Source organism: Enhydra lutris, unplaced genomic scaffold (assembly GCF_002288905.1).
Source record: "Enhydra lutris kenyoni isolate GAN:26980312 unplaced genomic scaffold, ASM228890v2 scaffoldscaffold60, whole genome shotgun sequence".
Classification (NCBI taxonomy): domain Eukaryota; kingdom Metazoa; phylum Chordata; class Mammalia; order Carnivora; family Mustelidae; genus Enhydra; species Enhydra lutris.
This window is the reverse complement of record NW_019154144.1, coordinates 8148935-8167903: the sequence shown is the minus strand read 5'-3', so window position 1 is coordinate 8167903 and position 18969 is coordinate 8148935. Positions and strand designations below refer to the sequence as shown.

General features: G+C 37.0%; 1 protein-coding gene across 2 annotated transcripts in view; it reads left to right on the top strand.

Moving 5' to 3' along the window:
• LOC111158546 (spartin) overlaps positions 1–18969 on the top strand; it is a 36808-nt gene that overhangs the window by 15283 nt on the left and 2556 nt on the right. For both annotated transcript variants that reach the window (XM_022520642.1, XM_022520641.1), the window contains exons 6-8: positions 3702–3896; positions 4910–5068; positions 5148–5238. In XM_022520642.1, coding sequence (XP_022376350.1) covers positions 3702–3896; positions 4910–5068; positions 5148–5238 — 445 coding nt within the window. The remainder of the gene's footprint in view (positions 1–3701; positions 3897–4909; positions 5069–5147; positions 5239–18969) is intronic.

Here is an 18969-nt window from a genome sequence, read left to right as displayed (position 1 = left end):
AAAGCAGAGGAAACCTTCAACATGAAAAACCAACAAACTAAAATAAGTGAAAATTAATTAACTAGGAACTAACATAATATTTTGCCCATGTCAGAGAGCTGCTAGAGATAAGACAAAGACAGATTTTTCAGTTACAATTTTAACAGTTAAAATTGAGCCTTGATAAAGATTTTCAAAGGTGTTCTAAAGAAAAATCTTCACTCTTACTATCCTGTCCCATATCTTTACAGATTGCTAGGCTATTAAGTCAGCATTCAGAAAATTTGCCTATATTCACGTATACATAGATAACTAATTTCAAAGGTTATTTTCTTAAGGTTTTTTAATTCATACTGCTCAAGATAGTTCTATTTATTATTGCTGTGTGACAAACCATCCCAAACTTAATGGCATGAAACAACAAACATTTGTTTGTGGTACTGTGGGCCAGGTATTCCAAAAGTTCACAACAGGGATGGCTTACATCTGCTTCATGATGGCAGGACCTCAGCTAGGAAGACCCAAAGACTGACTAGTGACTCAGCAGCTGGGGGCTGGAATCATCTGAAGTCTCCTTCATTCACAAATCTGGCTTCTGGGTTAAAAGAGCTCAAAATCTAGGACTGCCAAATAGAGTACCTAGACATGGTCTCCATGTGTTTGACAGCTTAGCAACCTTAAGCTAGTCAGGCTTCTACATGGTAGCCCAGGGTTCCAAGCTGAATGATATAGCAAACAGGCAGAAGCCACATACCCTTTCTAACAAATTCTTGGAAGTTTCCAGTATCTCTCACTACAAGAAGATAACAGATTTAAGGGGATGTGACATAGACCTACCCCACATCTCAATGGGAGGAATGTCAAGGTCATGTTGAAAGAACATGAACAGTGATACTGTTTGGCTACCTTTGGAAAGTATTGTATGCCACTAAGTCTTTTTTTTTTTTTAAGATTTTATTTATTTATTTGACAGAGAGACAGTGAGAGAAGGAACACAAGCCGGGAGAGTGGGAGAGGAGAAGCAGTCTTCTTGTTGAGCAGGGAGCCCAATGCAGGGCTCGATCCTAGGACTCTGGGATCATGACTTGAGCCAAAAGCAGACACTTAACGACTGAGCCACCCAGGCACCCCTCTATGCCACTAAGTCTTAGGCCTCCTAAGTACCACACAGATTGCATGTATTGGTTCTATTCAAAGAGCAGAGTACCCTTAGAATCCGCTAATTCTGGGGACAGATCTCTTTAGAGATTTCAGAAAAACTCTGAGCAGTGCATCATTTGAAAATGAGCAAAAATCACACTCTGATAACACTTAGGGGCCTGCTTTACTACTTGAGACTTTAGTAGGCTTTTGTAACTCTTTTCTTTTCTTCTTATCTCCTCAGTTCTAGCAATAGCCCTAATAGTTGGTTACGTTAAAATTATTTAACTGCCACTCAGAGTACATACCTCTTTATGTGCTTTTTAATAGGTAGAATGAAAACCAACTAGCTCATCAAATACTTAAGGTACAGGTAATAAAAAAAAGTGGCAGAAAATATTCAAGATTTACTCCAGGGAAAGTGATCTGATCTGTCCGGAGACAGTTTCTACCTGACTCATGCAGGCTCTATACAAAGATAAGTAATCAGGGATCTAAAGAGCTTATTCAGTTTATCCCATGGTTTGTTCCTATCTAGTGTCTGAAGATCAGTAAAGATCAGTAAAAGTTACAGTACGGTGTTTTGTGAATATAAAAAGTGAAAAAACATGAAGTTACTGCTTAAAGTTTACCTGTGTAGCATATTGGCTTGAAAGGCTAGAATTACACTTTTAAGAAGGCAACTGCCAAACATTTTAGATGGACATTTTAATAAGCTCATTTGGGAAGAGGTAGAGGGATCATCAACAATAGACTGATAAGAGCACCAGCCACATTGGGTTAGATTTGAATGAGATCATTTTAAGTCATCTGGCAATTTCTCATTTATTCAATATACATCCATTGCCTGGATGGCATGCTATTAAATGGTTGCATATAAGATGAATATGGATAGAATAAATCTGTATCTGGATCTACACACGCCATTTAAAAGATCTTAATAGCTACCAGTAAAACACTACATTTCCTGATCTTCTATTGTAATATCTTAGGTTTTAAAGTATTATCTCTATTATACACTCTTCCGTGGTGATAACTTCTTTATAATTTGCATCTAGTATTTCTCTTTCTGAATCTTATGACTTTTCACTTATCTAATTTCCATTTATTCTTAGTCATCAATGGACTCTTGTTTATTTTATTGTAGGAGTATAGTCTACTTAAGCATTCCTTTGCTTCATTGTCATTTATGATTTCTCAGTCTTCCTTCTTCAAGTTCAGCCAGTTTTTTACTTCTTAAATCTTTTCAACCTGTAAGTTAACTGCAAACACCTTATGTATATTTTTAATAGAGGTCTTCAGTCCCTTCATTGTTATGGGAATTCCTTGCTGGAAGATACTTGTCTGGGTTTGAGACCTGGTCCTCCTGCAGGGGAGGACAGCGGGGTAGTGTTTGAGCTAGAGGTGGACATGTTGACTAAAACAGGAAGAAAAACACAACAGTTTTTCTAATCAGTTACCACTTGGCAACTTTATTTCATTGTTTTTTATTTATTTTTATTTTTCATTGTTCATATTTTAAATAAACAGGCTTTTCACATGTCACTGCATGCCTACTCACTCACAGGCCAGAGTAATTACATAAAAACCATGCCACAGACCTTTGGAGAATATACTTAGGTATTTTATATGTCTAGCTTTAAAAGCTGCTTTCTTCAGGGTATAGCCAAAAAGGAAATATTTAAAATTGTAAGCTCTCCAAGGCAAGGTAACACCTTCTTCTTCCTCTTAGGGGAAAATATTCTCCTGGGGATTTTTCCTTGCTTTTTCCATCTCTTCCCACTTCTTCTTTCCTCAAGTGTACACAGGGACTTTTCACTAGAGAAGTCTATGCTATCCTGCTTTCTGTTGACAGTCTCATTTTTCGTGTATGCTCTAAGAAACATTGAGCAAAACCAAAGGGCTGGAACTACTCTCATGAGAAATGGCTAAACCATCTAGGCTTCCCGTTTTCTTCTTATGTATTGAGTATTCTTCTCTCTTTGTCATTCAGGTTTATGTTATAAATTAAAAGGTGTGGAGATCATCAGATTTGGGTTTGGGATTGAGGGAGGAACAGGACCCCTGCCTTGTGCCTTTTGTCTAAAGCAAGCAAGCAAGAGTTCTGCCTTGATGTTCGAGATCTAGCAGGTTTATTGGTTTCTAATTTGCATCATTTGTGTCTAAACCCCTCAGCACTTCATAGAGGGAAAGTGGTACCTGGACTAAGGCAAGAACAAGGAAGCCTGGGTCCTCAAGCCAAATACTGTGTTATTGGCACCAAAACCCAAAATTAGTCCCTAACAATAGTAATAATAGTGTGATAAATAACGTATAGAGAGATAACCTACAAGTTGTAGTAGCAGCAGAGTAATACAGAACTATGTTACTGAGTGTTTTGTGACCTAAGTACTGAAAGATAAATTTACTTAGAAAAAGTGTATTCCAGGCAGAAAATTACAATTGTAAAGTTGGCTTAAAAGTTTATGGTGTGTTTAGGATCTGAACATTGAATTCCTTGGGTTTTTTCCTTTGATTTATTAAAGGGTTTATAGGTATAATCAGCTCTAATATTGTGGACTTCTTAATTTTCGTATAAAAAGGTGCTTCCTGGGTGAGCTGGGGTTTGGTCAAAGGTGCTGAATTTACCGGCAAAGCAATCCAGAAAGGTGCTTCTAAACTCCGTGAACGGATTCAACCAGAAGAAAAACCAGTGGAAGTTAGTCCTGCTGTGACCAAGGGACTTTATATAGCAAAGCAGGCTACAGGAGGAGCAGCAAAAGTCAGTCAGTTCCTGGGTAAAGTAACTTTGGAGGACTTTACTTCTTTCAGTTAAATTAAAAATGATCTCTTAATTCAGGTTAATCTAAATGTTCATTTAGATGGTTTAACCTTAAGAGTAAAGGATTAGGACAAAGCAGTATCGTCTTGCTACTCATAGTGGGATCTATAGCAACAACATCAACCTGTCTGAGAGCCCTAGAAATATTTCAAATACTTGGTACACATTACTGATTCAGAAACAAGATCTCTAGGTGATTGTTATTTGCATATTAGTTTGAGGAACATTGGTTAAAGAATTATTTTGATGTGTCAGAAAGAGGAGTGTCCATGCCTTTGAAAAGGAATGGCTCTGAATGTATTTGCTATCCTTGAATATGACACGTTCTTTTAAGGACAACTCACTGTGTCTTAGTTGGGGTGGGGTGGGAGGGATGTATTGTTTGAATTAAGCTGATTCGGTGATTCTGATGTCAGCCTTCCCAAGTAATATGTCTCTTCATCTTCCTTGAGAATCATAGATCTAAAGTTTGGTATTTTAAGATGGCCATATAACTCCTTAATGAATTATCATTAGATTTAGTAAGATTATCTTTTTGGTATTCAGTGTTCTTCCAATCAGATTTTGGCTTGTTTACTTTTATATAGACTTAAATACTTTATTACTATTTCAGTGAAATATTTGTCAATGTGGAGAAAACAGAAGTACACATAGCTGGAAAACATGAAAGATTGACCTACAAGTCTTGTATTGCAGCAGTCTTGGTTTTTTTTTTAAGCAAATTGCCAAAAAGAACATTATGTTTAAGAGGCAAAGTTTTATCATTAGGTTCTGCAAACGTATCTTTAAACCAAATAATAACCTTTGTTTAAAAACTGGCCAGCCTTGGTTCTCATCCTTATATAGAAATGCTAAATTATGCAATAAAACAACTTTAGATGCTCATGTAAGAATTTTGCTAAAAAGTGGTAAAATGAAGGAAAGAATACATTTTTTCTAAGTGTTTCCCCTTTTTTATGGTTTCATTAGTTGACGGAGTTTGCACTGTAGCAAATTGTGTTGGGAAGGAACTAGCTCCACACGTCAAGAAGCATGGAAGCAAACTTGTTCCAGAATCTCTTAAAAAAGACAGAAATGGGAAGTCTACCTTGGATGGTGCTATGGTTGTAGCTGCAAGTAGTGTTCAAGGTAACAAAGAACCATAAATTTAACTAGGAAGGTCCATTTGTTTTGCTGTAGTTTTACTTACTTCTAAATATATTTGCAGGATTTTCAACTGTCTGGCAGGGATTGGAATGTGCAGCCAAATGTATTGTTAACAATGTTTCAGCAGAAACTGTACAAACTGTCAGATACAAGTAAGTTGAGTTTTATCGTTTTAATGAATAAATCTGTTCTAACATTTACAAAAATTCAGGACAGTTAAAATGACTGTGCCATTATTGAATATCTAATAAAACAGTTTTTTTACTCTGTTTTTCTTAATATTTTTGACAAATTAATAGAAATATGTGACTTTGCCTTATATTACTAATGGTTATATTTGTTCATCATTCATGCAATGAGTAAGCTTAATGAAAAAGAATCCTGTAGTTTCTGAATACCTTATTAACTGCACGTTCTTGTGATGGGTGATGTTTGCCAGTAGTTTTGATGGGAAAAACTTGAATTTTAATTAATCTGTTGTACCTTGTTAACGTTAGCCCCTTCTATATACAAAGAATGTTAAATATTGCCACATCTTATTTGACTCTACCATTATTCATTCTTATTGGAATGGACAGATGGTATGTTACCTATTTCCTATATTAAAATGTGAGCAAACATAGAGAGATCTGCCCAGGCTAATCTGATAAGTGTTAAAGGTGATACTTAAAACAGGATCATCTGATTTTAGCTCTTTATTCTTTATAAGTCCTTGAGGAATCTAGGTCTAAAAAATAAATCTAGTATGAAGGACCCGAGTTCCTTTCTTAGCTTTGAATTAGTTTAAAGTCTAATATTAAATTTTTATTTAGAAACCAAAAAGTAATATTCATGGTATTCTCAACTCTCAGTTATTTGTTTTAATTATCTACTCACAACATTTCAGATCATACTTACGTATCAGACATTTGTGTTCAGTGCTTTTTAATATATGTATTTAATCTTCAATACTATTTTTTTTTTTTTTTTTGAGAGAAAGGGAGAGAAAGAAGGGTGGGGGAAGAGCAGAGGGAGAGAGAGAGAGAGAGAGAGAATCTTAAGCAGGCTTTGTGCCCAGTGCAGAGTCCAATGTGGGGCTCCATCTCACAAACCTGAGGTCATGACCCCAGCCAAAATCAAGAGTCAGACACTTAACCCACCGAGCCATCCAGGCGCCTCTAATCTTTAACACTATTATCTCCATTTTACAAATGAGGAAGCCAAAGCATAGAGCTGTTAAATAACCTTGTTGAAGATTATATCCCTAGTAAGTGGTAGAACTGGGATGTAAGCCAGGTCTCTCTGTGTCATGCATTGTGAAGAACAGTACTGGACCAACCCTGTGCTTGATGGGACTTCTGTGCAAGTTTAGTATCTAGAGTTAGAAATCACGATCTATCATGCATTTACATTCTCTCCCACTATAGTAAATTACTAGTGGCTTAGGAAAAACTAACTTAGTTTCCAGACTGAGTTGATTTGATCTCCAACTGGAGCATGCATATCTTTTGAATCAAAGCAACATAACATCTTGATCAAAAGATTTGGCAAGAAAATATAGAATAGATCTGAAATTCTTTTTGTGGAAATAAAAAAAACAAGTCTTCCAGCTTTCTACCTCTGGGTACTTTTAACCTTGATCTCTAGTATTCTTTGTGTTGTGACTCTGAGGTTATTTTGGTGGATAAATCGTAATTAGAAAAATAGTTTTTTCTTTTGTTGCAAGAGTCCAAGAAAATCAGCTGTGCCTTTTTGGCCAAAAGTGAATTATTTTTAGATTATCAGTATCATTTGTTGCCTAAATTGTTAGGCAGTCATGTTAGAAAGTAGTAAATGCTTCCAGCAGCTTTGCCTATTTCCTACTTTATTAAAAAAAAAAAAATGCTTATCTAAGTACAATTAAGTAGAGCTTTATTAAAGGTTAGCAAGGTTTTGTGTAGATACTGTATTTTTGGTCCTTAGTAAGGAGACCTTAATATGATGAAAAGGACACTTTTTAACAGTGGTGCTGAGCTAATTTATTTTTATTATGGTATGTATTGCTGTTCTTTTTATCCTTTACTCCAAAGATTTGTGGAGTGAAAAAACAGGTGAGAATTTAGTTAAGTAGGTTTATATTTCTAACTATAAATCTACTTTGGTCTTAGTAATAATTTAATTAGAAACTTGGAAAGATATGATGTGCAGTGGGGATGTAAAGGGTTTTGTAATACTGTTTCCTCACTTATGAATAATCTGGCCCAGAAGTAGAAATTGTCTTTTAAATGAAGAAACTACAAGTATCACACCAGTAATAACTTAATATTTATCACTGAAGAAATGGAAGAGCTAGTTATTCATTTAATTTAGTTCTGATTTATTTACATAAATTTACATTTCTGAATGTAAATGTAATCTATATTTTTATATTTATGATTTTACACTTTGAAAAAGTATTTGATAGCATAAGCATTTGTGTTTCTTTTCTAGTCCAACTGATGATAGTGTAATAAAATTTGTATTCTTATTGACTATAAGTTATTCTCCCAAGTTGTTTTGAATCTGCCATAATTATATGCATTATGCCTAGGAGAAAAACAAATGTATTATATATACTTCCTTATCTGATTTGTGGTGTTGAAAGCCAATACAGAAGATTATCTTTTCATTTAGGCATATTTAAAAGCAGATTGTGTTAGAGAAGTATATTATTTATACCTTTCATGGATTTATTTATTTATTTTTTATACCTACAAATACCTATTTTTATTTATTTACTTATTTATTTAATTTTAGTTTATTTTTTCAGTGTTCCAAGATTCATTGTTTATGTATCACACCCAGTGCTCCATGCAATATATGCCCTCCTCAATACCTCCCACCAGGCTCACCCATCCCCCCACCCCCTTCCCTTGCAAAACCCTCAGTTTGTCTCTCAGAGTCCACAGTCTCACATGGTTCGTCTCCTCCTCCAACTTCCCCCAATTCACTTTTCCTTTCCTTCTTCTAATGTCCTCCATGTTATTCCTTACTCTCCACAAGTAAGTGAAACCATATGATAATTGACTCTCTCTGCTTGACTTACTTCACTCAGCATAATCTTCTCTAGACCCATCCATGTTGATACAAAAGTTGGGTGTTCATCCTTTCTGATGGAGGCATAATATTCTATTGTATATATGAACCATATCTTCTTTATCCATTTGTCTGTTGAAGGGCATCTTGGCTCTTTCCACAGTTTGACAACTGTGGCCATTGCTGCTATAAACATTGGGGTACAGATGGCCCTTTTCACTGCATCTGTATCTTTGGAGTAAATACCCAGTAGTGCAATTGCAGGATCATAGGGTAGCTCTACTTTTAATTTCTTAAGGAATCTCACACTGTTTTCCTAAGTGGCTGCACCAACTTGCCTTCCCACCAACAGTGTAAGAGGGTTCCCCTTTCTCCACATCCTCTCCAACACTTGTTGTTTCTTGTCTTGTTAATTTTGGCCATCCTAACTGGTGTAAGGTGGTGTCTCAATGTGGTTTTGATTTGAATCTCCCTGATGGCTAATGATGATGAACATTTTTTCATATGTCTGTTAGCCATTTGTATGACTTCTTTGGAGAAGTGTCTGTTCATGTCTTCTGCCCATTTTTTGATGTGATTATCTGTTTTTTGAGTGTTGAATTTGAGGAGTTCTTTATAGATCTTAGATATCAGCCCTTTGACTGCAGTGTCATTTGCAAATATCTTCTCCCATTCTGTGGGTTGCCTCTTTGTTTTGTTGACTATTTCCTTTGCTGTGCAGAAGCTTTTGATCTTGATGAAGTCCCAAAAGTTCATTTTCACTTTTGTTTCCTTTGCCTTTGGAGACATGTCTTGAAAGAAGTTGCTGTGACCGATGTCGAAGAGGTTACTGCCTGTGTTCTCTAGGATTTTAATAGATTCCTGTCTCACATTGAGGTCTTTTATCCATTTCGAGCTTATCTTTGTATATGGTGTAAGAGAATGGTCGAGTTTCATTCTTCTATACATGGCTGTCCAATTTTCCCAGCACCATTTATTGAAGAGAATGCCTTTTTTTCAACTAGATATCTTTTCCTGCTTTATCAAAGATTATTTTAGCATAGAGTTGCAGGCCCATATCTGGACTCTCTACTCTGTTTCACTGCTCTGTGTGTCTGTTTTGTGCCAGTACCATGCTGTCTTGGTGATCACAGCTTTGTAGTAAAGCCTGAAATCAGGCAACATGATGCCCCCAGTTTTGTTTTTCTTTTTCAACATTTCCTTAGCAATCTGGGGTCTTTTCTGGTTCCATACAAATTTCAGGATTGTTTGTTCCAGTACTTTGAAAAATGCTGATGGAATTTTGTTCGGGATGGCATTGAAAGTATAGATTGCTCTGGGCAGTATAGACATTTTAACAATGTTTATTCTTCCGATCCATGAGCATGGAATGCTTTTCCATCTTTTTGTGTCTTCTTCAGTTTCTTTCATGAGTGTTCTGTAGTTCCTCGAGTACAGATCATTTACCTCTTTGGTTAGGTTTATTCCAAGGTATCTATGGTTCTTGGTGCTATAGTAAATGGAATTGATTCTCTAATTTCCATTTCTATAATTTCATTTTTAGGGTATAAGAAAGCAATCGATTTCTGTACATTGATTTTGTATCCTGCCACACTACTGAATTGCTGTATGAGTTCTAGTAGTTTGGGGGTGGAGTCTTTTGGGCTTCCATATAAAGTATCATGTCATCTTTGAAGAGAGTTTGACTTCTTCTTTGCCTATTTGAATACCTTTTATTTCTTTTTGTTGTTTGATTGCTGTGGCTGGGACTTCTAGTACTATGTTGAGCAGCAGTGGCAGGAGTAGTCATCCTTGTCGTGTTCCTGATCTCAAAGGGAAGGCTGCCAGCTTTTCCCCATTGGGAATAATATTCACTGTGGGTTTTTCATAGATAGATTTTAGGAAGTTGAGAAATGTTCCCTCTATCCCTATGCTTTGAAGAGTTTTAATCAGGAACGGATGCTGTATTTTGTTAAATGCTTTTTCTGCATCAATTGAGAGGACCAAGTGATTCTTCTCTATTCTCTTATTGATTTGTTCTATTACATTGATTGACTTGTGAATGTGGAACCACCCTTGCATCCCAGGGATAAATCCCACCTGGTCATGGTGGGTAATCTTTTTAATGTACAGTTGTTGGATCCTATTAGCTAGGATCTTGTTGAGAATCTTGGTGTCCATATTCATCAGGAATACTGGGCTGAAATTCTCCTTTTTAATGGGCTCTTTGCCTGGTTTGGGGATCAGGGTAATGCTGCTTCATAGGAAGAGTCTGGAAGTTTTCCTTCTGTTTCTATTTTTTTGAAACAGGTTCAGGAGAATAGGTATTATTTCTTCTTTGAATGCTTGGTAGGATTTCTCAGGGAATCCATCAGGTCCTGGGCTCTTGTTTTTTGGGAGGTTTTTGATCAACTGCTTCAATCTCATTACTAGATATTGGTCTATTCAGGTTGTCAGTTTCTTCCTGTTTCAGTCTTGGAAGTGTATAGGTTTCCAGGAATGCATCCATTTCTTCTAGGTTGCTTAACTTATTGGCATATAGCTGTTGATAATAATTTCTGATGATTGTTTCTATTTCCTTGGTGTTAGTCGTGATCTCTCCCCTTTCATTCATAATTTTATTAATTTGGTTCCTCTCTCTTTTCTTTTGGATTAGTTTGGCTAGTGGTTTATCAATCTTATTAATTCTTTCCAAGAATCAGCTTCTAGTTTCGTTGATGTGTTCTGCTGTATCTCTAGTTTCTAACTCATTGATCTCAGCTCTGAGCTTAATTATTTCCTTTCTTGTGCGTGGGGTTGGCTTAATTTCTTGTTGATTTTCCAGTTCTTTAAGGTGTAAAGAGAGTTGGCATATTCAGGGTTTTTCAATTTTTTTGAGTAAGGCTTGGATGGCTATGTGTTTCCCCCATAGGACTGCCTTTGCTGTATCCCGTAAGTTTTGGACCAATGTGTCTTCATTCTCATTGGTTTCCATGAATTGTTTAAGTTCTTCTTTGATTTCCTGGTTGATCCAAACATTCTTGAGCAGGATGATCTTTAGCTACCAAGTGTTTGTATTCCTTCTAACCTTTTTCTTATGGTTGAGTTCCAGTTCCAAAGCATTGTGGTCTGAGAATGTGCAGGGAATAATCTCAGTCTTTTAGTATCGGTTGAGCCCTGATTTGTGACCCAGTATGTGGTCTATTCTGAAGAAAGTTCCATGTGCGCTTGAGAAGAATGAGTATTCTGTTGTTTTAGGGTGGAATGTTCTGTATATATCTTTGAGGTCCATCTAGTCCAATGTGTCATTCAAAGCTCTTGGTTCTTTATTGATTTTCTGCTTAGATGATCTGTCTATTGCTGACAATGGCGTGTTAAGATCCCCTACAATTAATATGTTCATATCAGTAGGACTCTTTATTTTGATTAACAGTTGGCTTATGTAGTTGGCTGCTCCCTTATTGGGGGCATAAATACTTAGAATTGTTAGATCTTCCTGTGGATAGACTCGTTAAAAATGATGTGGTGTCCTTCTGTATATCTGACTACAGTCTTTAGCTTAAAATCTAATTTATCTGATATGAGAATTGCTACCCCAGCTTTCCTTTGAGGCCTGTTGGAATGAAAGATGGTTTTCCATCCCTTCACTCTCAGTCTGGATGTATCTTTAGGTCCCAAATTGTCTCTTGTAGCGAGCATATGGACAGATACTGTCATTTTATCCAGTCTGCAACCCTGTGCTGTTTTATGGAAGCATTTAGGCTGTTCATATTGAGAATGATTATTGAAAGATAAGTTTTTATTGACATCATGTTGCCTGTTTCTGTCAGTTTCTTGTTTCTATAGGTTGTTTCTGTAAATTTCTGTTCTATGTCACTCTTGGGTTCTTTCCTCTTTTATGGACCCCCCTCCAACCAGTATTTCTTGTAGTGCTGGCTTGATGGTCACATACTCTTTCAAACCTTGCTGGTCTTGGAAGCTCTTTATCTCTCCATCCATTTCGAATGTCAGCCTTGCTGGATAAAGTATTCTTGGCTGCATGTTCTTCTCATTTAGTGCCCTGAATATGTCTTGCCAGCCCTTTCTGGCTTGCCAGGTTTGTGTGGACAGGTCTGATGTTATTCTAGTGGACCTTCTTCTGTATGTAAGGAATCTCTTCCCCTTAGCTGCCCTTAGGACCCCGTTTCTAAAATTATGATTTGTGAATTTCATAGTTATGTGTCTGGAGGTCTTTCTAGATTTGTTGGTCTTGGGGGGTATCCTTTCTGCCTCTAGGACAGAAACACTTGTTCCATTCCCCAGACTAGGGAAATTTGTTAGGCATCCCAGTAATTTGTTAGGCATCCCAATAATTGTGACATTGGAATGTTTCATGGTCTCATTTTTCCCCCTAATTCTGTTTTCATGGCTTCTAAGCTGTTTGTTCCAGGCCTCCTCCGGATCCTTCCTTTCTGTCAGTTTGTCTTCTAGATCACTAATTCAATCTTTTGCCTTGGTTACTCTAGGTGTTAGAGTATTTAGATTAGATTGAACTCACTGATAGCATTTTTTAGTACTGCCAGATCAGCCCTCACTTCCACCCTTAGAGTTTCTATGTTGCCACTAATGGTTTCCTCCAAGCCAGCCATTGCCTGGATAATTGTTACCCTTAATTCCCTTTCCAACATACTGTTTATGTCCTTATCCAGTAGATTGTGGCAGAGGGCACAGTCTCTGATTTTTCCTCTGTTGAGTGTTCCTCCTCCTAGTCATTTTGGTGAGAAGTGGTTGAGGGGATGTATAGCTGAATATATCAACCATATTCTAGGCAAGGTGCACCCTGGAAAGTTTTGGAGCAATTAGAAGTCACCACCAAAAAGAAAGAAAAAAGAGAGAAAAAAAAAAGAAAACCCTGCCAAAATGCACCTCAAAAGTAAGATTTATAAGGTACATGAACAAAACAAACAAACAAAAAGACCAACAAAAGTAAAAGACAAGAGGAAAAAAAAGAAACACCCAGCCAAAATGAACCCCAAGAATAAGATTTATATAGTACAAAAACAAATACACAGAAACACTAACAGAAGAATAAGATGGGAAGATGGTTATAAACTCTCGATGTGGGCAAGGAAGGTTATTTCAGTTCTTCCTGTGTGAATCTTGTTATTTTTGTTAAAGGACTCAACTTTCCAGAGATACAGGGAAATTGAAACTGGTTTATATATAGGGGTGGCGTTGAATAGGGAAAAAAAGATTATATTAAAGCTTATATCTATATGTATTAAAAAAAAAGAAAAGAAAAAATTACAGATATATTATACAGGTATATAAATACAGGTATGAAAAAAGTTCCAGTTAAAAAGCTATTATGGAATACGTTGCATTAAACCTCTAGTCATAATGGAAAGTAGGCTAAAAAAATTAAAAGAATAAGAATCATAAGAACGAATTTTTAAAAAAGAAAAAAAAAGTTGTTATCTATGAGATATACAGGTTTTGGGGCAATATCAGGAGATTAATATATTGTTTTCCCCTGATGTTGGGGTTTTACATTTTTATGGGGACTCTGTGGTGGTTATCCTCTTGTTCTTTTGGCTTATCTTCTTGGGGAGGGTCCTGCTTGGGCTGAGTCACCCTGCCCCCTATTAGGGGATTGGCTCTGTGGAAACGGGTTTTTCAGGCTTTTGTTCTCTGGAGGTTTTGTTCTTTGGCGGCTTTTTGTGGCTTTTGTGGCTTTTCAGAGGTTTAGTGGAAAGCAAACTGTCCACACCCAGACCTCTGCCTCAGAGAGAAGCTTCAGACTGCTTCTGGAACACACAGACGCCCCCCATGCAAACTCCGCTGAACACCACAGCTCCCCACAGGTGGTACGCACTCCCAGCCACTGTTATTGGTGGTCACCCGAGGCCCCCGCTTGTTTCTGCACCCCTGTGCCACTAAAACCGTGATATTGGTCCAGGCAAGCCCAAACCCAGGTTGCTGCCATTACTGGTACCGCTGTGTGGGGCCCACGCCCACAACTGACGCACTTGCACCAGGCAGAGGCGCAGGTCTTGTAATGCTGCCGGTCAAGGGACCCTGACCTGAGACTGCCCTGGGTTCTCTCAGGCACAGGCTGCACACCCCGCGGCCACACAGGTTGTAATCGGCTGCCAGCCCAGAGACTGCAGGCTGGAGCCTACACCGGACTCCCTGAGGCGCGGGCGGGGGTCCACCCAGCCGGAGAGGTGATACAAGCCGCGGAAAGCCACAGGCTCAGGGACCACGGACTGGACTCCCTTGCCGGACTCTCTCTGGCTTGAGTGGTTGCTGGTGGTAACCACCCTAGGATCCTGGGCTTAGGTCTGTGCCCCTAACTGCCCAGTTCCACCAGTTGCCCCTTAAGATCTTTTGCTCTTTTTGAGTGCTTTTAACCAGTCTCCAAGTTAATGCTGGTCCCCAATCACAGGGCACTTTCGTATTGGGGTATTACTTTCAAATGGTTTGCTTCTGGTGGCTCCCTCCCCCTTCTGTTTATTCTCCAATATCTGTCCAAGTGTTCCCACTCCCATTACCTCTCCACTGATATCTTCTGCCCCTGTAGAGATCTAGAAGTGTACAATCTTACATCTCAGGCTGATTTCATGGGTGTTCAGAGTGTTCTGGTAGATACTTAGCTTACTTTAGGAGACTGGTTGAAACAGGGTCTCCTACTTCTCTGCCATCCTGCCCCTCCTTTCATGGTTTTATGATTAAAGATTATGTTCATTGATTATGAGTGGTTTATCTAAAGAGCTGTATAATTATTTATATTCTTAAAAGTTTTAGGTAAATATGTAGGAACTGTTCATTAAGACTGTTTTTGTCAGTTACATTAATACTTTTGTCTTTAAATTTAGGATCATGAAGACATACAGGAACAATAAAAATAAGTAACTTCAAATCTACTGTATTTAATTGCAGCATGGTATCTACTAAATAATTCCTCACTCTTCTACATAGCTTCTAAGTTTCAGCTTTAAGCTCCTTTTTTTTCCCCCATTTGAAATTGTTTAGAGGATGGGGTGCCTGGCTGGCTCTGTCAAAAGAGGGTGTGACTCCAGGGGCGCCTGGGTGGCTCAGTGGGTTGAGCCGCTGCCTTCGGCTCAGGTCATGATCCCAGGGTCCTGGGATCGAGTCCCACATCGGCTCTCTGCTCAGCGGGGATCCTGCTTCCCTTCCTCTCTCTCTGCTTGCCTCTCTGCCTACTTGTGATCTCTCTCTGTCAAATAAATAAATAAAATCTTTAAAAAAAAAAGAGGGTGTGACTCTTGATCTTGAGGTCCTATGTTCAAGCCCCACGCTGGGCAATAGAGATTACTAAAAAAAAAACTAAATAAACTTTAAAAAATTAAACAAATAGTTTAGAGGAAAATCATATAAATTCAGAAAGTTAGATCCATTCTTGTTTTCCCCTTATTAAAATTTTATCTTATTCTAAGATAAAATGTGTTCTCCATTTTTCAGAAGAATAAGCTTAGTAAAATTGTTTTTCTATAAGGAATTTACCTTTTCAAGATACAGTATTTTATTGGTTTGTTTAATGAATTTTAATTAAAATTCCCCTTAAATTTGCACTAGGTGAAGGGGCAAATTCAAATTCATTGATGGTAATTTTTTTTGGCAGATGTCATATTACCCAAAACCAGTTCTGTATAGCATCGATTCAGGAGTTCTATAAGATCAGTCTTCTCTTTTTCATATGGTAACTATATAAGTATTTAAAGATTATCATCATGTGTTCCACTTAACCTTTTCTTAACTTCGAAATACTCCCTGTTCCTTTAATTCCATATATAGTATGGTTTCCAAATCCTTCATTTACCAGTGTTCTTCTCAAAATGGAACCCAGAATTGAATGTAGTGTTATGTATTGTGACCAGATAGAATACAGTGGGATTTGCCTCCCTCATTTGGTCATATTTAGCATTTGAGAAATAGGGCATACAACACAAAGAGTGTATCTTTTTAGTAGCTGTTACTTCATTGACCCATATCAAACTTGGGCTTTTTAAAGAAATGAACCTTTTATTTAAAATCTGGGCCTTCGTCTTATTTTTGGACAGTTGATACATGCACCTAAAACTAAGAACTTTGTGTTTACATTTGCTTAATTTCTTATTGTTGATTTTGACTCATCATTAAGTCTGTCTTCCAGTTTGGCTTCAGATTTAGTATATATCATATTAGCCAGAGTTCCATTTAATGTTATCTTTAGATTTGAAAGACATGTCTTTTTAATGTCTTAGATATTTTCCTTCATTTTTCATGAATAAAGTCTAATCACATGCTCACTGTAGCCTCTCCTTCTGATTGATCTTGCTCAATGACTTACTGCTTGTTAAGATTAGTGGGTCAGCTGTCCACAAATTTTAACAGTATTCTCATTTAACTCACAGTTCAATTTTGTCTTATCAGACTACTTCTCAGGGTTGTTGTCTTCCATATACATTCATTAAATATTGGTTCTAAGGTTTCACTCTTTGCTCAGTCTTTTTCTGTTCTTTGTGGATATTATTTATACTGGTGTCTATAGTTACAACCTCTCAAATCTATGTTTCCAGTTAATTTTTGTTTTAAACTTTAAGCTTCATGAATCCCAACTGCATCACCCTACAGCTGTTCATTCACTAAATCCTGTTTTTTATATTTATCTTTTCCTCTCCAGTCTCGTGATCACTACTATAGAATAGAGATTCATCATTTCTCATCCATCTTATAGCTTGTTTCCTTACTGGTTCCTCTGTCTCCCTCTTACACCCTTACAATTCACAATGCAACCTGACTTAGGTATCTAAAACGTAAATTTGGTTGTGCCATTCCCATTAGTTTCAAGATAAAGTTTAAATTCCTCAGCTTCACTTATAAGGTCCTTCTTAAATTGGCCACAACCCACCTGCCTTGGATGGATAGACTAAGAAGATGCTGTTTCTAATTCAAATATTTAAGATTAATATTTCCAAGAATATTTTTGAAGGTTGCATGTAAAGTAAATTGAATTTTAGGCAGATTTGCTAGAAATTTGTTATGACTGAAATTTTGTTATAATTAATGAAATCTAGAATCAATGCCAATTTGTTTTCTTTGTAGACATTACTGAACGTGCTGGAGAATTTTTTCTGGAGAAATTTCTGAAAAGTCTCATTTAAATTGTATATTAAGTCTCATTGACTTATTTAGAGCATACTTTATATTCATTTTTAATTCTCTTCAATTGGTAGTGTTACTTGGCATATAAAATCTAATAAGCTATAATTAAACTTTTTAAAAAGAAATAAAAAATAAACGTCTTTTTACCAGAAATAGGCTTTTTAGTTTTTAGCAGTGTAGTCTGAATCTACGGTATAGTTTGAATGAAGAAAAGAACTGAGCAGTTACTTATCAAGGAAGAGAAGAACAGATTCCTGCCAGAAATACTGGTTCTAAGGCATACTAGGAAGCAGAAGTGATAGATGAGGATATATTAAAGTAAATAAACACAATTGCTTAAAAGCCATTTTATAGGGTCTTTAAAAATAATTACACATATTGTATAATGGAATTTTCAAAGTGCCTTAACCTAGACATTTCATTTTATTAAATGAAGTAATAATTGATGAAATGTAAAGAGGTTGAGACCTCACCAACATCATATGATTAGTTTGGGGCACAATTGGTATTAAAATGTAGTTTTTTGACTCCTAGTTTGGTACTGTTAACCAAATTAACAGGAATTGCTGCTGAAATGGAGATAGCATGGGAAAACAAAACCTTAGTGTATCAACACAGACTCCTTTTTAGCACATTACTACTAATAATGTAGCCTTTAGAATTGTGTTTCATATAAAAATATGAGTGCAGTTAGAGGTATCAGAATGCATCAGTAGAATAGGGAAGTGGAAGGTCCTGAATCTGGAGGATTTCCTATATTCACAAACAATGATACGGCCAAATTCTTAGGTTAACCATGTCACTTCCTTATAGCTCACACAGACGTGGAAAAGAAAAGCTCTAAGAGAAACCTGTTCAACCAAGAGTTAAGCTCACTCTTCCAGTGCTGAAACTGCTGCCACCTCTTTCTTCTCATTTAGCTTTAGCCATTGCCACCTGATGATAGTATTTTTGGGGGCTTGATTGACAGTGAGAAGGTTCCATGTCTTCTGCAAAATCAGCAAGTGCTGTGGAATGTCGAGGGACTGCAAAGCAACAGGTACTGGCAGGTGGCTGTTAAGGAAGCTTTGATGTCTGGTAACTGTGAGAAAGCCCCAATCAAGAGTGGTATGGGGTCTCCTGGGTGAAGCATCTGACCCTTGATTTTGGCTCAGGTCATGATTTTGGGGTCCTGGTATTGAGCCCTATGGCTCTGCACTCATTGAGGAATCTGCTTTGGGATTCTCTCTCCTCTTTCCATCTGCCTCTTCCCCGAAGCACATGTGCTTTGTCTTAAATAAATAATAAATCTTTTTTAAAAAGAATGTATAGCTATACAGTTTGACAAACTGTAGATTCTGTCATCCTCTGGTTCTAATTATTAACATGAGACACAGGAATGAATGGAATCCTCATTCAGGAACATAATAAGATTCACACTTCTAGCACTGAGATTGAAAAAAAAAAAAAGCATGAGCAAGCTAGTAGGATCACAATCCACTGTTCCAGGCCAGAGTAATGGTAATAGAGGACTTGGGAATTCAAAGACAGATCCAATATTAGTATAAAATGTCCAGATACAGGTCACAAATCACCTAGGAAATTTCAGTGTGTCCTGGAGAAAAATGTAAAATGTTGCCTTTTTGTTGGTTGTTGCTAGGCAAGAAAAAACCTGGTACTTTGAAAAGGGTAAAGAGAAACAGCAGTGGGATAATTTTTAGTATCTTTGTGTAGCCCTTTAACTTGTATTTTCTTATAGAAACAGT